The sequence below is a fragment of the Taudactylus pleione genome, unplaced genomic scaffold (assembly GCF_031769625.1).
Source record: "Taudactylus pleione unplaced genomic scaffold, aTauple2 ptg000172l, whole genome shotgun sequence".
Classification (NCBI taxonomy): domain Eukaryota; kingdom Metazoa; phylum Chordata; class Amphibia; order Anura; family Myobatrachidae; genus Taudactylus; species Taudactylus pleione.
In genome coordinates, this window is record NW_028284574.1 from 9,121,166 (window position 1) to 9,148,021 (window position 26,856).

Sequence of the window (26,856 nt, forward strand, 5' to 3'; positions counted from 1 at the left end):
TATTGAAAGAATGGAATAACACTTTAGATAATTGCTCCCTTAAACTTATTTCTATTATTATTAAATTTCGTATGAATAAAGTAGAGGAAATAAAAGGTGAGATTGATAAACAAAGGAAAATAGTAGAATGTTTCAAGGATTGTTCAGGTTTCTTAGAAAAAGATGAATCAATCGGAAAAAAAATTATAGAGTTTGAAAAAAACACTATTTATAATAAAAAGAGAAAATATTTGAGAGACAGCACCGACTATCAGAAAGGTGAGGTTAGAACATATAATCAGAATAGGAAGCAACACCAAGATATGAATCCTCTATTTAAGAGCAAGACTTACAGTCATACCCAATATACACCTAGAGACATCCAGAATAAAGAGTGGAATACTTATAGAACTCAATACTCTAAGAAACCGTTTAGTAACCGGGAGGAGCTGGATGAGATAACTAGCTTCTACCCTAAAAGAAAACATTCGCATGGTGATAATTCCATCCCACCGAAAGTGACTTCTGGAGCTATCCCCAAAAGACCAACTAGGAAAGATTCGTCCAATGAAATTTCACAGGTTTTTTTAGAGAAACGTGCTTACCACCCCAAACAAGGTCCCTTGTTGCACAACCGATTCAGCATCCTAACAACCCCCCAAAAAAGACGTCTATCAGATCCAGTAGAAAGAGAGGAAATAAGAAGGACAGACCTAAGATATTAACCTCTAATGGGACTCAGGGAAATAAATCTATTTTCAATCTCTCAGATAAAGTGCTAAGTGAGAATCAAAAGAGAGTGCTCCTTAAAGGATTAAAATTCTCACCTTCTTGTGGTCCAAATATCTTCGAACTTTATGTGGACCTTAACAGATACATTAGAAATTTATGTAGGCAACGATATTTTGCCAATAAAAAATTATCAAAAAATGCACCAGAAAGTACACCTATTTTGCTGGATAGTGGAGACACAAATGCTCTTAACATCCTAGAAGAGCTACTAGATGAGAATAATGAGGAAAATGAGAACCTTAAGCTGTTTGATGTTAAAGATAGCATGAAACAGTTTAGGGTTAAGTCAGAATTCTTCCCTATAAAAAATAAAAGTTCAAGTATAGAATGTTTCTATAAGACAACATTGAATGATTTTAAAGAGATTTGTTCAACATACAAGGCGAAGGATTCGAATCTAAACAAATGGGAAAGGGTAGCTATCCGAGAGTTATGTAAAGATGACTCTTTAATAATTAAAGAAGCGGACAAGGGAGGAGGTATAGTCGTTCTAAATAGAGACGACTATATTCTCGAAGCCCTCCGGCAATTGAAAGATACTACTTTTTACCGAGTATTAGCTTCGGATCCTTCAGCAAAATATCTTAATGAGCTTACTCTTTTATTGGATAAAGCCCTAAATCAGGGAGTCATTACCAGGGAGGTATACAGATTCCTGCTGATACCCTTTCCTGTCACCCCTATTTTTTATTATTTACCCAAAATTCACAAATCTCTCACTACACCCCCTGGCCGCCCTATCATTTCTGGACTTGATTCTCTCACTTCCAATTTATCTCACTATGTAGATTCTTTTCTCCAACCACATGTTGCACGGTTAAGGTCCCATCTGAAAGACACTACACATTTTTTGAATTCTATACAAGATATCATTTGGAATGAAAAATATGCCTTTCTCACGCTTGATGTGAAAGCGCTATATACACATATCCCCCATGAGTTGGGGATTAATGCGGTAGCAAATTCATTGTCTGAAGATGGAACCCTATCCGTTCAACATCAGGAATTCATTCTCCAAGCTATTCGTTTCATTCTCACTCACAATTATTTTATTTTTACTGACACTTTTTACTTACAGGTGCTTGGGACGGCCATGGGGACCAGGTTCGCCCCGAGCTTCGCAAACCTATACATGGGACAATTTGAGTCCCAACATGTGTGGGGGAGCGAGTTCGGAGGGAACCTGGTCTTCTACAGCCGCTACATAGATGATCTTTTTATTATTTGGGATGGGGACTCTATTAGTGCACAATCTTTTGTTTCTTCCCTTAACACTAATTCTTTTAATCTTTCCTTCACACACACTTACAGCAGGGATCTGGTTACCTTCCTGGATGTGACTCTCACAATTAGTGAAAAACATATTATAACCACTAACTATTGTAAAGAAGTGGGAACTAACAACTACCTGCACTTTAAAAGCTGTCACCATCATCCTTGGAAAACCAATATACCTAAGGGACAATTTATGCGTATCAAACGCAATTGTTCCACTCTTGAAGATTTTTCCAAACAGGCCTTAACACTTTGTGAGAATTTTTTAGATAGAGGCTACCCTCGAGATCTGCTTGAAAAAGCATATAATCAAGTCTTACTTATACCGAGGGAATCATTACCACAACCTAAAACAAGAGAATCTCATGTACACAAAACAGAGAGTAATTTCGCATTTATTTCCACCTATAACGACTCTTCGAGAAAAATTAAAAGTATTATAGAGAAAAATTACTCTATGTTAAAATTCGATCATGTGCTGAAACAAATATTACCAACAAAACCTACTATCATTTATAGGAAAAATAAATCACTTAAAAATATACTTGCACCGAGTATTCTTAAGATTCCCACTAGGACTTTAGAATCCAGATTAGATTGGCTTCCTTCCAGACCTCCCGGTTTCTATAAATGCGGTTCTACTAGATGTATCACATGTCACCATGCATTAAATAAAACAAAAACTATTAACCTTGAGGGAATGGATAAGAGCTACACCATTAAGCAATTCATTAATTGCAATACTAAATATGTGGTGTATGTGTTATTGTGCAGTTGTAGGGACGTTAGATATGTTGGTAGAACCATTAGAGGTTTAAAAGAGAGATTCCTAGAACATAGGAGAAACATCCTGAAGAAAAACGTTTTACATAGTGTCTCCCGACACTTTATGGATAAACATAAGGGTGATATATGCTCCCTAAGAGTTTTAGGAATAGAATCAATATTGCCCACTTCTAGACAAGGAGATAGATTTAGAACTCTATGTAAACGAGAAGTTTACTGGATTTTTAATCTCAATAGTCTCTACCCTGACGGTCTTAACGAACAAATTGAGTTAAATACTATTATTTGACTACACCTAGCGCTATTCTTATATATATATATATTTTTTTTTTTCATCCTTATTAACATAAGACTTATAGAATTGATCTCACATAGGTACATACCAATTTGTCGCTTATTGTTTTTATTCATTATATGTGTGTATATATACATATGTATATGGGTGTGCACCCATATCTGCATGTATATGTATATATACACAAATGATTCTGCCTGTTCTCCTCTAGAATTATTGTTCTTATGTCTTCCGTTCTTATCAGTAAATATATGTATGTGCATTTATAAAGTGTCTGCTCTATGAGCCATTCATGTGCCTTTAATAGGATCAAACTGCTTTTTCACTCAAACCAGTAATTAACTATACTCACATGTATCTAATGCTGATTAATTGCTGAAGGTACTTAAACTGTTCAAACTTGCAATGCCTCATTCACCTTGAAAAAGGCGTCAGAAGGACGGTGAAACACGTTGGTGCTTGATTTTGCTACATCTACCCGGTTTTTGATTCCTGGAGTCTCATCACTGGCTCTCTCTGCACGTCTACACACCGTGCCTGGCAAGCTTTAAGCCATTCTATCAGCTTGCAGTGGAATATCCTCCATACCCATCCAGGACGCAGAGCCCTCTGTTCCTTTCCCCCTGACACGGAGCCTCAGAGCGGCGTCATTCAATTCTTCCCAAGTCTCCCCGCTGGCCGGGTAGAGCACGTGCATCTTGGTCAGACGACCCATTCACTCATAGAGCATGGAGTACATTGTTTTGCCCCTCCTGTGCCGGACCTGGAGCACTAGAGCGACCACCCACTCCCCTCTGCATCTCCATCGTCAGCTGGGTCGAGATCGGGAGGTCTGCCATCTTCAGCCACGGTAACCATCATCCACATTGTATTCATATACTCAGATCTGGGTCTGATCCAACTATACGGAAGGTAATATCGACACCCATTTATTACTTTGTAACTTTTATACCGGATGATGAACTAATCAACATCAGTTCAAAAAATATATTTGTGTATGGAGGAATTCTTCAGAGGGTTTCACCAAATGTTGTTCAAAAGTCCGGGACTCTATATTCATACATTTTAGGAACCATTATTTACATGCAATTTCATTATTTACATGTGTGTTGTATTGCTCTTATTGAATTTATAAGCATTGGCTGCTTTGTCTTAATAAAGATATAATTCATTTATTATATACATTGTTGCTACTGGTTTGAGTGATTTTTAATTATACTAACAGAATCTGTGGTTGCTTTATCTTTCATGTACTTTTTATTGAGTGGGACTGACTACCCCACACAACCACATTGAATCTGTTCAGTAAATATCAACCCCTCAGCGCTTGGGCTGTATCTTATACCGGGAATACCTCATGGAAGGCATTACAACCCACTGTGGACAGCGTGTTGGCCGACCATGGCTGCTTTAATAATCGTGACCAGCAGCGTCTGTGGTAACAGACAAGCGACACTGGCTCAAATTACATCCACATTCAATGCTGGAGGCACAGACACATATTATTCAGCAGGTCAGTGCAGCATTGTTTAGCTTCCATGGGATGTGGGAGCAGAAAACTGACCAGAGTGCCCCTGTTAACACTACGACACCAGATACTGTACCTCACCTGGGCTTGTGATGTCACTAATTGGATGCTAGAGGACTGGCAACATGTGGTGTGGTCCGATAAGTCATGGTTCCAGTTGTTTCATGCTGATGGTAGGGTTTGGAGTGCCACATACCCCATGTGGTCATGGACCCCAGTTGTCAACAAGGCACCATGCAGGCATATGATTATTTCATAATGGTTTGAGGTGTTTAAATGTAGCATGAGTTGGGTCCGCTGGTCTGCCTGAACCCGCATTGACTGGCAACTGCTAGGTTGCATTAGTTGTTGACCATTTGCAGCCCTTCATTGACTTCATGCACCCCCACAATTATAGAATAATGCACCATGTTATTGGTCCCAAGTTGTCCAGAAATGGTTCGAGGAGCATTTTGGAGAGTTCTGACAAATGGTGTGGCCACCACATTTGCCCAACATGAACCCATACATTTTGGGATGTGGTGGAGAGGTCCATTTGTACCCGAAATCCTGCACCTACAAATATCAAGGAGCTGTGGGAAGCTATCCAGATAGCATGGGTCAACATCTCTCCAGAGGTCTTTCGTCCACTTGTAGAATCGATGCCATGTTGAGTTGCTGCTCTTCACAGGGCTAGAGGCAGTCCTACACGATAATAGGTATCTGACCAGTGACTTTTGGCACTTCAGTGTAATACAGCAGTGAGATGGTTACTTGGATATCTCACCAGATATGTGAGGGAATTACATTTTCAGGTACTGTTTGAGGTGCTGAGTGATGTCCGTTGCAGATTTATTGATTGGCTAAACTCTAAGTTTGGTGTGTGGCTCAAGTTAACTCAAACATATGCTTTTAATTACATGAGACAACCGAAGATTCCCCTCTAAGTTGTAATGGCCTGCAAAGTGGGAGACCACTGTCTTTGTTTATTAACCCTGCTGTTCTGCTTGGGTCTACTATGCTCATGTACTGTTCAGGTCAATATGACCCGTGTCATTAAATTACGCTTTTCACTAATATTCAAACAATGGATATTCTCCATACTGTTATTAGAATAAAAAAACATTCAGATGAACAAACCAAAACAAACAAAATTACGAGCAAACTGACACCAAAACAGATTTTGTTTTGGGTCAAATAGACCCGAACAGTACAGCAGGGTTATTGCACTTGATACAAAAAGGTGAAAAGATGACATAAACCAAATGTAAACCAATTAACTGACACTGTATTCATAATTTTCATAATTTTGATTGTTGAAGTAATGTGTTTTTCGAAACATTTACAGTCACTCACTAGTATAATATTCAAATCGGGTCATATTGACCCGAACAGTACATTAGTACTAACTACTCATAACTTGAAAAAAAAAAATAAAACAACATTTTTTTTTATTATAACAACTATTTGCCAAAAAAAAATAAAAGTCATAAAATATTTAAATCATAATTACATAAATAGCGAACTGACACAGAAACTAATTTTGTTTCCGGATATTTATATTATTTAGTCATTTTTGGCTTGAAGAGCCTGCACACTGCACGCGCTGAGTGTTAAACGTCTGGTATTTCCTTTATCACTCCTCTCCCTGATGTCACATTGAGATAATACATACCTCAGTTTCTTTCTAGGTGACTTAGCTTTACAATATTAAAAACGCAATCCAAATTCATCACGTAGTTTTTGCGTGATGCGGGAACGAACAGACAGACAAACAAAAATTTGTCTAGTTCACACACTGGGCCTGATTCAGAGCTGGACGTTCTTTCAGAGCGCTCGCTCTTAATCAGGGCGGCATTTTTTTTGTGAGCAGGCCTCCTGGCTGCTCGCTAAGCTGTGGGTGACCACCCACAGCTTTTGCGAGCAGCCAGGTGATGGTCGCGATGGTCGCGACCATCGGGCTTGCGACGAGACCCTTGTGGTAGGGTCTCGTCCATCACAAGCCCCAGTGAGATTCCGGCTCTAATAGAGCCGGAAGCTCACTACTGAGGCCGCCCCCAAACGGCAGGCATTCCTTCGGGAAATTAACACAGGGGGACTTAGTAAGGAGATATCAATGAATACTAAAATAACATTAATTAAGGAAAATGTCCTTAAAAACTTTATTTTAGTGTTTATGAATAGGCCCCCAAGTCTTGTCCACACGCAAAAATCAGGACACAAATCTACAAATTCTGTTTAAGCATTTATAAACTAGACGGTTTGTTTCTTTAATTAACATTGTTTAATTAATTTTACTGTTTTTGTAAAGTAATATCAAACTATGAAATGATTACTAATTTAAAGAATGAAGTTTAAAGCACAACAAAGTTATAACCAGAAAAAAGGCATACAATGAAATAAGAAATAAGCAAGAGGCCTTCAGGGGAAAAACTGAGCATGAATATAATTACAGCACATATTATTATTAAAAATAGTTTAGGTTTATAACTATTCCAACATGTAAAATAATAATAATACAAAGAAAAATTAGAATTACATTGACTATTAGCCAGGTACAGTTGTTTATAATTTCCAGAGTTTGTAAAGTTGAAGTGAATTGTGTGTTAGTTTAATTGGTGGCTTTTACAAAGAAAACAGAGCACAAAACACTTTAGTTACTCCATATGTGCAACTGTTTCACACATGCATGTATAAACCAGTTTTCTTACATATGCATTGCATTCATTCTGTGTGGAGTCATTTATATTAAAATACCAATTGTTAAGCATAGATTCTTTAATCAGTGGACACTTTGCTGGGTATCCCTTGTTGCAAGCAATGGTAGATATAACTGGATGGAGCAGTTTAGATGTGGTTATACAGTACTGCTGTAGTGGAAAATCAGCCTGTGTCTACTTTTCCAAGAATGTTGTATGAATGGAAATTCAAATGTTTGCTTAAGTAAAATCATCATATTACAGTCTAGCTTATAACTTCTTTAGGACCATTGCTTTTATCAAGTTAAAATCAATAAAGTTTTCTACAGAAAAAAAATTAAAATGGGTCCCATTTATATAAAAGAACCTCTGACTGCAGACATTAGTATCCTTAACAAAGTACACCAAGCACAAAACGCATTGGAAAATTACCAGCGCCATGGACTGAATACCCCAAATACTGTCACCATCCAGCCTCACCTGGCTCCCTCCAAGCATGGAGCACAAAGACCGGAAACATCAGCAGGGAGAAGAGACCACCGGCGCTACAACAGGACGGGAGGGAAGTTGCAGGGCAAGTTTAGGGAAAAGAGCTATATCGCTAATCAGCAGCAAATTTTAGTGGTTTCATTCTTTTTTAATGTTATTTTTATTGTTTTATTGCTTGTTGACACAAGCTAGCATGTTATTGCTACAGTTAATACACACATAGCACTTGTTTTTCGCAACAGTTCCATTAAAAAAACCTAACTTGAGCTGCTCTAGCACACACCAGCACAAGTTTTGAATACAAGTTATAGACTATTTTTACTATTCTCCATTAAAAAAGCTTGTTCCCCATCAATGTTTTTTACATCAGAAGTATAGAAACTCTGAATTTTCTAAGCATTGGGATTTGGAATTGACAGAAAACCTATAGCAAACTTTCCCAGCAACCCCTTGGCTGACCAATCTCAAACTGGTTGACATTATGACAGGGGGCCCTCATGTTGCGTATCTCCCTTCTATAGGGTCATCAGCCCCGGCTGATTTAACCTAGTACTGGTATTGAAAAATAGGGTTGACCCCACACAGTCTTTCTCCCCTATTTTTCAATACCATTCTAGGCTAAAAAGCCAAGGGATGGTTATCATTTTGGTTGGGGAGCCCAAATAATATTTTTTCAATCTTCAAATGTATTAATATTTTTATCTATCAAAGTTGGGTTTGCGATGGGATAGGGGCTTAAAAAAAATACAATGGGCATCAACAGTGGATTCAAAATGACAGTCAAAACCGATGCTTAGCAAATACCATTACTTTAGACACTAAACTGCCGTCGATGCCAGTCGTTTTTGAATTTACAGCAAAACAAATGCTTAGTAGATTTACCCCATATACTGTATTATACTTGTCAGCCTGTGTGTTTTAATGTTTTAATGATATTGACTGAAGTGCATATATATGAGGCAATAACTGTTTATCAGTGGTTATATCTCTATACACACACACACACACACACACACACACACACATACACTGTATATAAAAAGTTGAGGGAATAATTGTGTGTAAAAGGATTAAGATCTTGCTTGATTGTGGCTAGATAGTTTGGATTTCCCTTTGTCAAATCGTATGGTAGCATAAGTAATGCCTTCCTCTTCTGGTGCCTGATAAAAAGAGAACAAGTTATTTGCAGTGTACAAAACATGATACAGCATTTTATTGTGCAAATTACATCCTGAAAGGATCATTCAAAGAGGACAATCCAATTAGGTGCAAGTTTGCAATTGCAAGCAAGAATGCTCACTCCCGAGAAATGGTCAATCCAATTAGAAATACCAACAAGCACTACTAGCGGGGAAGGTGTGCAAATTTTCTATCACATGTGACTTTGGAGAAGAGCATGAAAAAGTGGGGAAATTATCATGGCTGCAAAAAAAGTGACATTTTCGATAGCAAAATCATACAGAAGGCTGTTAGTGGGCATAAGGAAAGTACTAAATGGTGTCAATTGTCTAATTTTTGCATTTTTAAAAAAATTATAAAAAGCAACCTTTTCTGTTTAATCCCAAAGGAATTAAATGAAGAATGCAAAAAAAGTAGAAAAAAGGTGATTTTGTGTTAATTTGAGTCCACTTTCACTTTTTAAAAATAAAATGGTAAAAAGTAATTATATTTTCATTTAAAAAAAATACTGTAATTACATTTGGGGTGCCTGAACTAACAAAAAAGTTGATTTGGGGGTAATTTCTTACCATTTTATTAAACACGCAAAACAGATATGTAATTATTGGGTCTTTTAAGCTAATTTAAAATTTCTAAATGCCTAATTAGTCAGTAGAAGGGGGGTCCAAGGGGTTCTGCCCAGTGTCCAACCATTTTTACCTTAAAATAAAGATTTTCCCTGCAATCTCACACCATCAGTGGGGTTCGCAGAAAAGAATGAGATTTTCCTCTGAAAAAAAATGCGAGTTTGGAATTTGATTGCAACTGCACTTCGTAGTGCGAGTCTGCTGTGAAAACGGCTGGCACAAGCCATCTCGCACCTAACTGAATTGACCCCAATAAATGAAGAATACTGTATGAAAAGGGGTCTCTACCTTTGGAGTTATTTAACAAATATAGATATTGTTTGAAAGAGAGCTGCTACCCAGCTCTCAGATGTTGAAAGGTCAGGAAACTTATAATTAATTCATCATTGTTTCTCTTTTACACATAATTATTTTGTTATTATAAACATTTAAACATGGCTGAATCATTACTTGCCATATATTTATTTTATACAAGAAAGATGAAGTGGAGGTCGGCATATAGCCCAATAGTCACGAGTTTGGGAGACTTTTTTCCAATCCCGATCCCCGTGTGGGGGCTGGTATATCAGAAAGTGGATGTGTCATCAGGATAATATAAGCATAACGGGTGGAACAGAGATAGAATTAGTTGATTTGGAGTAGTGTTCCAGCAGATTGGAGGAGGTTATCATTTATCCTTGTATTGCTTTTTATACCATTTTGAATTATGGCATGGTGGAAAGAGACAGGCTGTACACTAGGGGTTTTCGACATGGTGCCCTACAGCTGCTGTGGAACTACACATCTCAGCATTCCCTGCCATAGTTTTGCTATTGAGACATCTAAAACTATGGCAGGGCATGCTGGGATGTGTAGTTCCACAGCACCTGAAGGGCCGCATGTTGAACACCTTTGATGTACACTTTATTTACACGTGCGTGCGTCTGTAGGTATGTGAATGTATATAATGATTTTCAAAGATGACACAATCAGTAGAAACAGTGCACGTAATAATTTACCTTTTGTTCACCATTGGAAGAAGACACTTCTTTTAGTCTGTCATTTGAGACTTTACATCGTCCTTTAATTTAAGTAGGGAATATGGATTAACATTTGAATAAGTTTTATGTAAGAAAAAGCTTTATATTGATTTTTTTAGTACTTTGAGTAATTAGTGGCATGAAGATATTTGTATTTATTTTGAGATTTTGGGTGAGATGTACTAAGCCTGAAATGCGGTCAAAACTCAGAATACTACCCGAGTTTTGACCACATTCCCCATATGTACCAAGCTCCGGAATGCAATACATTCTGGAGTTTGGATCCGGTGGGCAACACTATCTGCAGATGGCATTGCCCAATAGAAGCCTCTTGGCTCTGTTCGCATTGTGCTGTAAGAGGATCCATCACAGCACCCCCATCTGTGAGCACATCATATGACACATGCTCAGAGGGACTTATGGATCATAAACCCAGATGTCTTCATAAAGGACATCTCTTTTTGGAATTGCTATCCTTTGCGATTGCAATCACATTTCTAGGTAAATACCGGATTTAGTAACGATGGTATGTACCCGATAAGTGCTGAGGTGTACCGCATCCATGATGTGATGCTTAGTACATCCTGCCCTCTTTCAGCAGAAAGAGTATCTTGGAAATAAAGCTATTTGTTACTTTAGCAAAGAATGCCAGCTTGCCTCATATTTATTATTGGATTCAGGGCAAAGTGTCATCTTTTGAGAAATTTTCTTCTCTTAGTTAGATACTATACATAGCACCATATATAGGTCTGCATATTAGTCATGGCACTAGATATGGCTCAGCATATTAGACTTGGCATGACACATGGGTCTGTATATTGGACCTCACACCAGATATATAATATGTCTGTTTATAGTAGAGCTGTGCACGTGAGACCCCCATGTTTTGGTTTTGGCAAGACCTCAATCAAAGTTTTGGTTATTGCAAAACCACCCTCAAGTGTTTTGGTTCGGTTTTGGATTTCTTTAAAAAAGTTGATCCAAACAGATAAATCATGTAACTTGGACCTGTTTTTGTTCCAATAGTATTATTAACATTGATAACATTCATTTCCAGTCTATTTTGACAAACTTCATCACCTGTAATCATGAGGGAGGAACTTACATTCAATCAAAAACACGTAAGCTCTGGTTTTTAGATTCGAAATCCGACTTGCCAGAAGACCCGAGCTGGGACTCGGTTTTACTCAGAACCCCAAAAGTGATCAAGCAGGGACCCGGTTCTACTCAAAACCCCAAAGTTCTGGTGAGTTTGGATTTCAGCAAAAATAAACCGTTCATCTCTAGTTTATAACTCAGTACCAAATATAGTCCTACATTTTAAACTAGGCACCATATATAGTTTTGTTTATACGTTTTTCAAATAAAAAATGATTACCCATTTTACATTTGGCACCAGGTGTGGCTCTGAATATTAGGCTGAGCACCATATATGACTCTGAATATTAGGTTTGTCACCAGGTACAACATTGAGCAAAAAGATTTGGATCCAACTGTGGCGCTACATATTAGACTTGTAATTAGCTTTGGTTCTGCATATTATATTTAGAATCATATATTGCTCTAGTCATTATTATTCTGATCAAGTATAGATATATATATGAGACGTGGCAACAGATATGGATCAACTTTGTGTACTTGGCAGCAGATACTTGAAACAATATATAGTTGAAATCACTATATCACTATACTAAATGCTAAATATTTATTTAGCTTTGTACTAGAGATGAGCGTGTTTGGATTCCTGGAATAAAAACACACCTGAACATAGGGGTTCTGAGTCAACCTGAGCTGGGGCCATTTCACACTGGAGAATGGAGGGAGAGGGTGTGGGTATAGGGGCACTTTGTGTACAAAACAAAATGATTAGGAGTACTGTTATAGACAGGGACACTGTGTAGTGTGGGCTAACTGCAGCATTCTGTGAGGCACAAAAATATGCCATAGGAGTGGACTGCAGCACTGTGTTTACTAGTAAAAGAAAACCTACTGGGGCACTTTTTTCTAAAACAAAAAAAATTACTATAACGTCATTAAGGTGCCACCCTTATGCTAGGAGCACTGTGAGGCAGTTTGTTGTGTTTTCAGGCACTGTTAAAAAATGTTAATAATATAAAAATGGTATGTTCAAAAAAATAATGTCATTATTAGGGTGCCATTTAGTGTATAATAGGGTTGCTGTGAGGCAGTTTGTTATGTGTTCAGCCCTTTCAGATACTGTTAAAAAATTTGAATAGAAAGCTTGTGTGTTCAATAATATATCATCATTAGAATGCCACCCTTATACTAGGAGTGCTGTGAGTCAATATGGATCAGTTGATAGAAGAGCAGGAGCAGCAACCCAGTACTAGTGCTGCGGCTGCTGCCAGCAGTCATGGTAGTACTTCAACATCTACTAAAGGTGGTCCAGGGGAAATAAAGTTTTAAGAAAGGGCACCTGGAATCTAAACAATATTTCACAATGTTAAAGAAAACATCACCTCTAATAAGAAAGTTGAAAATCACTGCCATAAAAATGGTCAACATTCCATACACCACATGCAGTGGCAAGGAAAGGCTCAAACCATGGCCTTCCTTTCTGAGTGGTGGTCCTGCTACTGATGTTTCATGCACTAGAATGCCTATTATGGCAGCCAGGGCCAAACACAGGGCCTGATTCAGCTTGGATTGCAGTTGCTAATACGCATGCAATAGGCCGATTGTTGCAGTCTGCAAATGCATATGCATCGCAGTGCATGAGCGCGAACCGGCCACTGTGATCGGGACTGCGATCGCAGAGGCTACGCAGACCCATCGCAGAGTGATTGACAGGAAGTGCCGTTTGTGGGTGGTGATGGGGGGTGGTCGAGCGGGTTTCAACGCCATTGCAGGGGCGTGCATAAATTATCCACTGTGAAAGCTAATGCAGCCTGAGGTCTCAGCATGCATGGCTATTAGCAATTTCTGAGTAAGGTCAGGGCTTGTACAATTTTGCGTATGGGTCCAATGGTACTCAATTGTACTGATGGTTTCGCTATTCTGCTAAGTATTACGGATGTACATATGGTAGATGGGCATTATGTAGTGCTGAGTTGCATCGCGATCGCAGTGGTTTGGCTTGCTATCGCAGTTGAACAGCATGCGTACGCAGTATTGCGATCCATAGAGAATCAGGTCCATATTCAGGAATCTTCTGAAACCTCACATGCAACACCTTCTCACTCTAAGGGCCCCATTAAACAATGATACATAGCCCATTTAGCACTCGCTAAAGGAGTTATGTCATGCTTTCAATTTTTAACAAACAGCAGTAAACTAATATTACCACTATTTGTCATTGCATCGCTGTCACCATCTTTAGATGGTGAGAGCCATACAGTCCCCATTGGCAATGGGGACCTGGCAGCAAACTTTCCGAGTTTAGCTGGGTTAAACAGTCATCCACATGCACAGATTGACCGTCGTGGAAGTGCATGACATTGAAGAGGCTGCATCAGCTTAGCAAAGGACCCCGCTGACGAGGAGGGAATCGATGGACCTCACCATTGAGGTACGTAAAGATGAATTCCAGTGGCATATTTATTTGTTTCACTGCGATACTAAATGAAATATGCCACTGGTATTTCTTGTTAAATGGGTGTTACAAGTCGAGGTTATGACTTGCTTCCCTCTAGCAATTTACATCCTTCTGGCAGTCTGGTTCCAGTTCCGTTGGTTGCTAGGTGATCTGGACGCCACATAATGTCACGTGCTGTTCACAGCACAGCATGATTGGTTCCTTCCCCTTTTTGTACACACTGCCCTGTTTCCACCTCACTGACTATAGCATTCCTTGTGGATTTCTCGGCTCTGCTACATGGTCAGCATTCTCATCTTTGCTGGTCATAGCTTATGCTATTTCCCCAGCTTCTAGATGCTCCATGAGCCTCCTGGCTGCTACCATCTTCCAAACCACTCCACTGGGTTTCCAGATGCTCCGTCAGCCTCCTGGCTGCTACCGGCTTCCAAGCTGCTCCACCGTCTATAGCCGCACCATCAGCATACAATGCCACACCACCGGCTCTCAAATCTGCATCACTGGCTCCCAAGCCACTGCATCAACTCTTTATATTGTACTACCGGCTTCAGCTGCACCATCAGCGTACAAAGCCGCACCATCAGCTCTCAAAGCCGCATCACTGGCTTCCAAACCACTTCATCAATTCTTCTAATTGCACTGTCAGCTTCATCGGCTCTCATAGCCACCCCATTGGCTTCTTAGCTGTACTACTGACTTTCCTCACAGTATCCAGTATCTCCTGCTATTCTCTGGTTTCCAAAGGTTATCAGTGTAAACCTCTACTACCCCGAGTATTAAGCCCAGGCGGTCACTTAAGTACCGGTGAATGTCTTCCAGTTCTAAGGGAACAGCATGTGGCTGTTAGTGGCAGAAGACCTCACTAGCCTGGGTTCTATGGGTTTACATGGAACAGCCTAGGAATACGTAACAATGGGGCTCTAAGTCTATATGTGTCACCTTTAAAACAGGCAAATCTCTAGACCGAAGAACAAACTGTGTGTTCACAAACTTCACAAATTCCTGAGGAGAGCCTAAGTCCGTCCACGAGTGCTATGTGTGAGTCTGACATTTTTGACACTGGGCCTGATTCAGCAGCATTATCAGCAATGATAATGGAAGCAGATCAAGTGATTGTTTGACATAAGTATGCGTATAAGCTGCAATGTGATTACTGACGCACATAGGAATCCATTGCAAAGCTAGGCTGGTCAGAAAAATGCAGGCGTGTCTGTCCATTTGAATGCATTTACATGGGAGTGCATAAATAATCCACTGCAATTGTATATGTATAATGAGAGCTCTCTGCATGCGAGGAGACCTGCATTGTTTGTGACTGGTCAGACTTGTTGTAAATGCTGTGTGACTGGCCATTGTGCTTTGATGGTACCAATGTTTATGCAGAAGAGCAACATTGGATGGATATGAGAAGGCAGCAGTGGTCATCTTTATGTTGACTGTGCTTTGGCAGGCACTAGCAAATTTTCACAGTTATGTTCTGTTGTGAAATCACAGCTGCAATCGCATAAGCGTCCACTGCTGAATCAGGCCCACTGATAAGCCTCCTTCCACCATTTCTGCACTCTTTGCAAATGTGGGAATGACCAGTACAAGTAAAGATGGTGACATAGAAATTGAGGCTGCTACTGTGGAAGGGCAAAAGGGTAAGGTGGGATATTTGTGTATCTGTTATGTATCTGATGTTGTTTGTGTCAAAGTAAGTCAGCCACCAGTGGCAGCAACTCTTGCCTGTGATAAAGAGAAGGCCATTGTCATGCCTGGGCACAAGACCAAAAAAGCCACCTCTTTTGAGTGGAATTATTTTTAGGTCGAGGTAGGGACGTTACCCATCTAGGAACCTCCTCCCTGTTATGTCACTTGCAGCAAGTTCATGCAAAGTTTTTGGAAAAATCTGGTAAAATAATAACAAGCAGTCAAACATCAGTTAGCACCCAGCTCATGAAATCTCCACAGCTAACACCTTCTTCATCAATTTCCTCATTAATGATCAGAGGTAGTCCTTCTGCATCCAATTTGCGAAGGCTAATTGATTCCTCCCCTATCAAGTATTCCCCAGAAGAATCCTTTCACTCTAGGGCTGCTGCTGAGGGTGAATCTTTATCCCAGAGGAGATCAAGAAGACTAGTTTTAAACAACAATTGACTGTTAAACAATCCATTGCAGGAGGAAGCAAGTATGAAAGCAGCCATCCAGTTGCACAGAGGATCACTGAAGCCATGATGGCTATGCTAGCATTAAATCTGTGTCCAGTACCTGCCATCAATGCATATGGTTTTAGACAGTTAATTGAGGTCCTGTGTCCCCGCTAACCAAATTACATCTCAATTCCATATTACAAGAACAGCAATTTCTTGCCTCTACCGGGATGTTAAAAAAAACTAGTGGTTGGCCTGGAAAATGCCATTGTACCCACTACCCACTTAAACACAGACATGTGGACAAGTGGTACTGAGATTACATAACTGTGAAAGCCATCTGGGTGGGTTTATTGCCTTTAGCAGCAGCATCTAACACACAATGCCAGGTCATTCACAAGCAGGCTAACTTATGTATCACCGGCTTCACTAAGAGGCAAATTGGTGTCAACCTGTTAGAAAAACTCAGATGTCATAGCAAAGTAGCTTACCCTGCTAGAACTCTTCTCAAGAGTTGTCATTTCTGATAACACATGTAGCAAAGTGAGAGTATTACATCTGGGTGAATTTGAACATGACCAATGTTTTGTCCACACAATAAACTTGGTGGTTCAACATTTTTTTTTTAAATGAAGCAAGCATGCCGGAGATGATGTCTGTGGCCAGAAAAATTTCTGTTCATTTTCGGCTTTCAGCAACCGCATGTAAAAGATTGCAGTAGCTGCAAGTACAGTTTCATTTGGCATGCCACTAACTAAAGAAAGAGGTAGGGACCAGGTGGAATTCAATCCTTTATATGCTTCAGTGAATGGAGGAACAGCAACAAGCTATCCAAACCTACAAAACAAGCTATGACATAGGGAGGGGAGGGGTGATGTACCTTAGTCCAGCCCACTGGAGAATACTCTTTTTTTTATGCAAGCTACTGAAACCATTTGAAGTAGTAACTATTGAAGTGTGTTTAGACACTGCCAGCCTGTAAATCAGGTAATTCCCCTAAAAAAAAACTACTAGAAAAGCAGCTAGAGAAACTGAAGAAGGATATGAAACAAAGTGATTCCGCTAAGTATGCTGGACTTGTAGATCAACTTCTTTATTCAATTAACCAGGACTAAAAGGTTGTTAAGATCTTGCAATTGGATAACTACATTTTGGCAACAATGCTTGATCCTAGGTTTAACTCATACGTAATGTCTTTTTTTCCAACTGACACAGATCTTAAGAGATGCAAAGAGCTCCTTTCCAGCAAGTTGTCAGCTCAAATGGCACATGACACAACAAAATCTCCTGCTTCAGTTTCTCCTGCTGCTGCCAGGAAAAACGGACCTTTTCCAAGAGACCCACTGGATGATGAGACAAGTCAGCAGACTAAAGTGAAACACCAATTTGCCATCTGGTCAGGATTAAAAGATTTGCCCACAATAATTGATACCACTACTGGGATTCAATCTGATGCACTAAGCATCAATAGGATAGTGAAGATTTATTTTAATGACAATGTACAAATTAGCATGTCATACAATCCTTTTGATTACTAGAAGGAAAAAGGCAAATTAGAACCCCTTGTACAGACTAGCTTTGGTGTTCTTAAGATGCCCATCCTCCAGTATGTACAGAGGGCCTGATTCAGCAAAGATTGCAGATGCTAATACGCACGCAATTGGCCATTTGTTGTGTTGTGTTCTCAGCATGCGTATGCATCACAGTGCATGTGCGCAAACTAGCTATTGCGTTTGGGACTGTGATCACAGAGGCTACGCAGACCCATTGCAGAGTGATTGACAGGAATTACCATTTGTTTTAAGTTATGGGGCTGGTCGGCAAAATTCAGGCGTGCCTGTGCATTGAATGCCGTTGCATGGGCATGCATAAATTAGCCACTATGATGCCCTATGCAGCCTGAGACCTGATAGCGTGTGCTGAAGTTAGCAATTTCTGAGTAAGGTCAGAGCTTGTGCTAAACATTATGGATGTGTGTAAGGTAAAGTGAGCATCGTTATGTAGTGCTGCGGCACCATAGCAAATGCTATGAATTAGCATGCTATCGCAGTTGAACTGCATGCATAATTGCAACTGCGGTCGCAATAGCGATCCCTGCTGAATCAGGCCCAGAGACTTCTGTAATGGTGAATTGCAGAGGGGATGTGCTAATATTGTGTGATGATGATTTTAACACTGAAGAGGGTGAGGATGATAATGACATCTTCCCAGTGTAGAGATGATTAACAATTCTGTTAGCCACCTTAAGCCCATTGGTAGATGCTTTGTGGGGGCCCAAACAAACCAACCACTTCAGCTTCAAAAGTGTCAGTCCATGTTGCTGAAGTGCTTGGTGTTATGAATCCCAGAGCTCATTCTGTGTGAACCCCCTAGAACCTAGGCTAGCAAGGTCTTCCACCACTAACAGTCACACGTGGTTCCTTTAGATCTATAAATAATCACCGGTACTTAGGTGGCCGTCTGATCTTAGTACTCAGGGTAGTAGTGGTTCACATGAATATACTATGGGATCCAATGATGAGAGGAACAGCAAAAATAGATACAGTCAGTGTTGTGGCTTTGAGCCAGTAGTGCAGATAAGGTGCCGATGGTCCAGCTTTGAGCTGCTAGCAGGGGTTGGTGTATTCAGATATGGCGTTGAGAGCTGATGGTGCACAGGGAACCGGTACACAAGTGGGCGTACTTTAGATGTGGCTTTGAGAGCCAATGGTGTGACTTGAGAGCTGGTACACAAGTGTGTGTACTTGCGATGCGGCTTTGAGCTGAAGGTGTGGCTTGAGAGCCGGTACACAAGTTTGTGTACTTGCAATGTAGCTTTGAGAGCTGATGGTGTGGTTTGAGAGCTGGTACACAGGTTTGAGTACTGATATGTGGCTTTGAGAGCCGATGTTGTGGTTTGAGAGCTGGTACACACGTTTGTGTACTAAGATGCAGCTTTGAGAGCCGATAGTGTGGTTTGAGAACAGGTACACAAGTTTGTGTAATAAGATGCAGCATTGATGGTGTGGCGGTAGAGCCGGTACACAAGTTTGTGTACTAAGATGCGGCTTTGAGAGCCGATGGAGTGGCTTGAAAGCCAGTATAAAAGGTTATGTACTTGCGATGCAGCTTTGTCAGCTGATGGTGTGGCTTGAGAGCCGGTACGCAAATTTGTGTACTGGTGATGCGGCTTTGAGTGTCAATGGCAGCACGGAAGCTGCTGGTGCTGCCAGGGAGCCGATTGGAGAGGCTGGTGAGCCTCTGGCAGCACAGAAGCTGCAGGTGCAGCTAGGGATCCGATGGAGAGGCTGGTGAGCCAGTGGCAGCGCGGAAGCTGTTGGTGTGGCTAGGAAGCCATTAGAGAAGCTTGGGAGCCAGTGGCAAGGTAATACAGCTGGAGAAATAGAATACATAACCACGAGGAGACACAGAATGATGACCATACAGCTGAGCTGAGAGAATCCACAGGAACGCTATAGTTGGCAATGCGGCAAAAGGCCAGTGTGTAGAAATAGGAGGAGGAACCAATCATGCCGTGCTGTGGATAACACGTGACCTCCTGAGTCATGCAGATCACCTAGCAACTGAGGGAACCAGAACAACAGTGTCATGACCGTGACTTGTAGCACTTGGGGGGTCATTCAGACCCGCTCGCGAGCAAAGGATGCTCGCAAGCGGGTCGATGTTGCCCCACTGCGCATGCGCACGACGGAGGGAGCTCCGTCGTGCGCATGCGTGAGACCCGGACTGCGACAGCCAAGCTGTCGCTATGGGTCTCGCACCAAAGGGGGCGTGCTGTCGATGGTGACTGACAGCACGCCCCCTTTGGTGGGCGTGCCGGGGGTGTGGCTGCCAGACGGAGGCGTTCCCATGGGAACGCCTACCATCTGAAGCCGGCCCCACTGACATCAGTAATGATGTCAGTGGGAGTGATTTGGGCTCTGATAGAGCCAAAATCACTCCTGGGCTTGCGGAAGCGAGACCCTACCGCAGGTTTCGGCCGCTCGCATATGCTGTGGGTGGTCAGGAGGCCGCTCCATTTTCAGATAGGAGGGCCCTGATTCAGAGCGAGCGCTCTGGTCAGAGCGTTCAGCTCTGAATCAGGCCCTTGGTTTGTTAAACTGTGCATGTCCTTTTTAATATACAACATAATGGTGGGTGGGAGGGCTCCAGGACAATTCCATCATGAACCGCTTTTCTTTTCATTATGGGCTTTATTTTTGAGGGGCATTGGTGATGGTCTTTTTTGCATAGACAAACATTTTTATTGGTTATTGCTCTAACACATAACTAATTTGCAACACTTTTTTAATCAGAAATAATGTGGTGGTGCCTCACAAAATATAAAAACAATGAATAGAATTATGGAGCATATTTAGTATTATTTGATAATATAAACAAGAAGATATGGGGCCAAATGTAATAAGGTGCGAGTGTACAGGCAAAAACCAGCTCGCACCTTTTCACGTTTTTTGGTGCAAGATGGTGCTGGGACTCGCAAATGTGCCGCGGGACTCGCAAATGTAATAGCCTGCAAACTTTTCAGTACGAGGCAATTACACTATGCAAATTGTGTGAGTATTTGTCTATGTAAACTCACACCTTAAAAGGCATTAAAAGGTGTGAGTTATACAGAAGCCTTCACAGATCAGTGAGATCCGTGAAGGCTTCTGTCTGTGTGTTAAAAAAAAGGTGCAACACTAACATTTAAATTAAAATTACATGCCCCCTCTCCCAGAAGCATAACCATCCCCGGGCTCTGTAAAGCCTGTTCTGGTTTTAAACATACAGTGGACAAAGGCCCTGATTCAGAGCCGGATGCTCTTTCAGAGTGCTCGCTCTGAATCACAGCTTTTGCGAGCGGCCAGGTGATGGTCGCGATGTTCCAGTGAGCTTCCTGCTCTAATAGAGTGATGTCAGTAGGGCCGCCCTCAAACGGCAGGCATTCCTTTGGGTACGCCTCCATTTGGCCAGTCACCCCCCCTCCCCGCCTACAAAACGGAGCAAGCTGTCGATCAACATCGATAGCTGACCCGTTTTGTTGCGAGCCCCGGAGCATGTTAATTCTCGCTCGCTCTGGGGCTCACGCACGCGCAGGTTGTACGCGGCACGTGCACACTGCCCAGCCTTCGACCTGCTTGCGAGCGCATAGCACTTGCTAGCGGATCTGAATCAGGCCCAAAATGCATGAGGGTCCCCTGTATTTTAAGGACCAGCACAGGGCTTTTCTGATCCGGTCCTAGTTGTGGAAATACAGGGGATAAAATGAGTAGGGGTCCCCTGTATTTTCCTTAACCAGCACTGGACTCTTTCTAGTGGGGGTAATGCCACAGCCAGGCAAACCCTTGCACCGGGGCCCCCGGCCAAAGCTAGTCAGCCCAGGATGGGGATCCCTGTGGAGGTGGAGACCCCCCAATAAAGAGGCCCCCCTCTCCAGATCACCCCACCCCTGGGCTGATAGCCCGGGGCTATCCTCGTCACCCCTGGCCAGAGGGTGCCGGGTTGATAGTGTAAATGTGGTGTAAAAATATAAGTGAAAATATTGTCTTTTGCAATAGAACTACAGGTCCCAGCAAGCCTCCCCCACATGCTGGTACTTGGAGAACCACAATTACCAGCATATGGGGCATTACAGACCCACTGAAACCTGTAGTTCAACGGCAAAAGATATATTAAAATAAACACAGTACATACACACCGTGATAGTACCATTTTATTTAAACATACATGCACACTCACATACACACTGACACTCACACTCTCTATCACACATACTTACCTTGTATCCCAGTAGCCAATCACATCCCCTTCTCCAAGTAGCATCCACGGATACGTGGAAAAAAAACATATTCACCCCATCCTATGCATTGATCATGTCCTCTTCATTCCATGTAGGCATCCAGGGGTTTCAAAAAGAAAAAAAAAAATCCCGTTCCAGCATGGACAGGAGGAAGGGTATGTGTTTACACATACCCTTCCTCCGCATGAATGATTGGGACCCACGTATGCCCAGCCATTGCAGGAGCTGCCAGGAAATCCGTAGGAGCTGCCCGCTGATTGGCTGTGCGCTGTCAGCCTGTCTACTGACTAGACTATAATAGTGGGAAATCTCCATTGAAGTCAATGGTGGTAACCGCCACACTGTATCCTTTGATGGTGTCAAAGTCAAATAATTGGATATGATCGCTATACAATTATTTGACGATATAGTTGTCTATGGTCTGATGATGAACTACTAGGACGCTACTTTGCGTTGGTGCTTCGAAATGTACCATCATGCCAGGGAAGGCTTGCCTGTAGTCCATATGTAAAGAACAATATTATTTTAACTTTATTTATACTATTACCTCCATACACAAAGCCCCAGGAGTGCAGAGAACAGACTTGGACTGACCAGTCGAGGGCTGATTGTCGTTTTGGCAGGGGAACCCCACGCTTTGTCTCTATAACGTCAGCTACCCTGGCTGGTTTAGCCTAGTACTGGTTATTTGAAAACAGTGCTCCATTTCCCCCTCTCCTATTTTTCAATACAAGCCTAGGCTTAGAGGCCCAGGGCTGATTAGTAAAGATGAGTGGTTTGGTTTTGGCCTAGATCTTCCCACCAAGTTCGGATCTCAGAACAAGGCAAAACGTCATCTTTCATGGACATCTGTGCCGAGACGTCCATGAAACTGAATGATGACATTTTGCCTTGTGCTGAGATCCAAACTTGGCAGAAGATCCGAGGCAAAGCCAAACTGCTCATCTCTACTGGTTATAAAGTGCTTTTTGGGTGTGGGGCCTACACCGTTTTTTTTTTTATTTTATACTTTTAAAGCACTACGCAGACCATACTGATCTGTGCAGTGTTTTAAATGTGTGGCAGATTGATGTCGTATTGTTGTCAGATTTGTGGTGGAATATTGACTGCAGATGAAAAATGACAGTTAAAACCGATGCATAGTAAACACTGTTTTTTTAGACTCCAATCCACCGTTGATGTCTGTGGGTGTTAATTCAACAGCAAATCTGACATTTAGGAAATTTACCCATATGTATTGCCCTACCAACTATTTTATATGAGCATTCATATTTGATATTCCATGTATAATTGCACCATATGTTTACTGATTTTGTTTTTTAATAGTGTATAGTATTCATTGTGCTTTACATTTAACTGTTCAAAAAAATGTAAATTTTATTATTAATAGTAAAAATAATTACCTTTATTGAACAGCAGCGTAAATTTTATAACTATTTTTACTAACTCATCTTAGGGTTCTATATACTAAGCCTTGGAGAGAGATAAAGTAACTGAGAAAGTACCAACCAATCAGCTCCTGTCATTTTTCAAACAGCCTGTAAAGTGACAGTCAGAAGCTTATTGGTTGGTACTTTATTTTCATTCACATTATTTCTCACCAAAGCTTAATACTGTACATAGACCCCATAGTGTGATAACCTATCTCTGCAGCACCTTTACGTCAAAGACTAGGATTAGGAAAGAACAGTAGTTCTAGACAAATGTTATATCGTACCTGTTGACTTCATCTTAATAATGCAGAACACTAAGGCACAGATGAGAAGGGTCACCAACATTCCTGAGGAAAATGCTAAGATAATGTCAACGCGACAGCTGCAATGAGAGAAAAGAAAGTACTGTATGTATATAATATGTCATGTAATAACATGCTGTATATAATATACGTTACACAACGGGCAACCAAAGTATAACACTGTACATATTAATGTGCTGATTGTGAACAAAATGATTAGTAGTGCTCCTGTCTGGGTATGGTTCTGAATCAAACTATGGGCCTCATTCAGCAAGGATCGCAGTTGCTAATACGCACACAATAGGCCAATTATTTTGCACTGCACATGCATGAACCAGCCGCTGCGATCGGAATTGCGATCGCAGTGGCGACGAAGACCCATCGGAGAGTGATTGATAGGAAGTTCCATTTGTGGGTGGTGATGGGGGCTTGGTAGGGCGAACGCAAGCATGCCAGTGTATTTCAACGGCGTTGCAGGGGCGTGCAGAAATTATCCACTGCGATACCATACACAGCCTGAGGCCACATAGCGTGCGCTGAAGTTAGCAGTTCCTGAGTGAGGTCAGACTCTGCCTTATCTGTGTGTATGGGTCCGATGTTACTCGATGTTACCGATTGTTTCGCTATGTTAACAAAGTATATGGATGTGAGTAAGGGAGAGTGTTAGGCTGCGATCTCAATGCAAATGGAATTATTTGCATACCACCGCTAATATTAGCAACTGCATTGCGTGCGTATTAGCAGAATAGCGATCCTTGCTGAATCAGGCCCTATCTTCATATCAGTGTAAGTATTTTGCAGTGCTTTACTCTAAGCCACGTTTGATTACTTCCCTCTAATATACATTTTAGTATAAATTTTGCTGTTAAAATGTAAAAGTTTATTTTCATCTTTGGGTGATTTTTTGGCAGAGTGTTAGAGGGGGATAAAATGTATACTTTTATTTGTTGTGTTCATCCCCTTTCCATAAATCCTTGGCTGTAGAAAAATGCTTACTATTTATGGGAGCTTAGGGGGTCATTCAGACCCACTCGCAAGCGGCAGTACGCTCGCAAGTGGGTCGATGTTCCCCACTGCGCATGCGCACGACGGAGGGAGCTCCGTCCTGCGCATGCACGAGACCCGGACTGCGACAGCCAAGCTGTCGCTCCGGGTCTCGCACCAAAGGGGGCGTGCTGTCGATGGTGAGTGACAGCACGCCCCCTTTGGTGGGCGTGCCAGGGGCGTGCCTGCCAGACGGAGGCGTTCCCATGGGAAGCCGGCCCCACTGACATCATGTCAGTGGGAGTGATTTTGGCTCTGATAGAGCCAAAATCACTCCAGGACTTGTGGCTGGGAAACCCTACCGCAGGGTTTCCGTCGCAAGTCCGATGGTCGCGATGGTCAAGACCATTGCGACCATCTTTTTGGACGCTCGTATATGCTGTGGGTGGTCACCCACAGCTATACGAGCATCCAGGAGGACGCTCCATTTTAATGGAGGAGGGCCCTGATTCAGAGCGAGCGCTCTGGTTCTGAATCAGGCCCTTAGAGATTAGATGCTATTATACATGGCAGAGGTTTCCAAACTCCATTATTACAGTCTAGGTTTTAAGGAAATCCATGCTTGAGTCCAGATGGTTAAAGCACTTTGACTTAGGTACTAATTAATGGCCTGATTCAGACCCGCTCGCTAAGATGCATACTCTCGCTACTGCCGATGGTATGCATTGTGCGCATGCGTATGCATCGCAGTGCACGTGCACATACCTTAGCGAAAGTTCACAATGCATTGGCTCGCTGCGCACAGACAGCCCAGCAGAGTGAGTGACAGAAGAAGCCGTTTGTAGGTAGTAACAGGGACTGGAGGTGCAAAAGCAGGCGTGCCTGAGCATCTCAACGGCGTTTTAGAGGTGTGCATACTTAAAAGACAGCAACATAGTACACGTCACCTGGCTTGTTTTTACACTGAAGTGCTCGCAGTGCTTGTGGAAGGGTATGGTCAACCTCAAGCGCTGGGATAGCATCCGATGTACCGATGGTTGCATACACTTCCTGGACATGACGTGCACAAGTGGGTGTCTTAAAACAGGCTGGTGGGTGTCTGCATAGACTATGTGAAGGAATACTGGGACTGCTAATGCATTGCATTGCCTACACAATTTGCATACACATCGTGCGAGCGATCACATCTAGCAAGCGGCTCTGAATCAAGCCCTAAGTCACCTATGCTAATGCATGGATATCCTTAAAATGTGGACTCAATGGCGGAGTTTAGGAGCCTCTGATATTTGGGGTTATTTGTAGTGGAATGATACATTTGAATGCACCTCAATCAGAAAGCAAAGGTGGCTGTACAAAGGGATGAAACTTTGATGGATTTGCATTATGTGGTGCCAGTGCTCGAAGTGGGGGTATGAAAATTTTCATTGACACCCCCAAACACTTTTAGGATTTTGATAATAAGATTCATCCTCTGCTTCCATCTAAACCCCAGTACCTCACTCCAGGGGATGACTGGCATCTTTTAGCCTGTGGGCAAGTACAGAGGATAGGCCCATAGGTGACGGCCTATCCTTAAATGGTGTCCCCAGCTCCAGCAGCCCCCCTTTTATTTCTTAATCCCCAGCAGACCCCATTGTGTCCCCAGACAATCCAAGAAGCCCCCTTCTGTGTCCCCAGCCCCAGCAGACCCCCTTCTGTGTCCCCAGCAGCACCCTTCTAAGTCCGCAGCCAGCCCCAGCAGCCCCGCTTCTGTGTCCCCAGCCCCAGAAGCCCCCTTCTATGTGCCCAGCCAGCCCCAGGTGCAACCCTTCTATGTGCCCAGCTAGCCCCCCTTCAGTTTCCCCAGCCAGCCCCAGCTGCCCCCCTTCAATGTCCCCACTCTCAGCCAGCCCGTTTTTTATTTCCTCACTTCCCAGCAGCCTCCTTCTATGTCTCCCACTCCCCAGCCAGCCCCCTTCTATGTCTCCCACTCCCCAGTCAGCCCCCTTCTATGGCCCCCACTCCCCAGCCAGACCCAGCCT

General features: G+C 42.1%; 1 protein-coding gene across 1 annotated transcript in view; it reads right to left on the reverse strand.

The window, feature by feature from the left end:
• Window positions 1-7,033: 7,033 nt before the first annotated feature.
• LOC148521242 (uncharacterized) overlaps window positions 7,034-26,856 on the reverse strand; it is a 97,115-nt gene continuing 77,292 nt past the window's right edge. The window contains exons 2-4 of the mRNA XM_088475466.1: window positions 23,834-23,931; window positions 10,626-10,687; window positions 7,034-8,982 (exon numbers count right to left, since the gene is read on the reverse strand). Coding sequence (XP_088331592.1) covers window positions 8,893-8,982; window positions 10,626-10,687; window positions 23,834-23,931 — 250 coding nt within the window. The 3' untranslated portion in view covers window positions 7,034-8,892. The remainder of the gene's footprint in view (window positions 8,983-10,625; window positions 10,688-23,833; window positions 23,932-26,856) is intronic.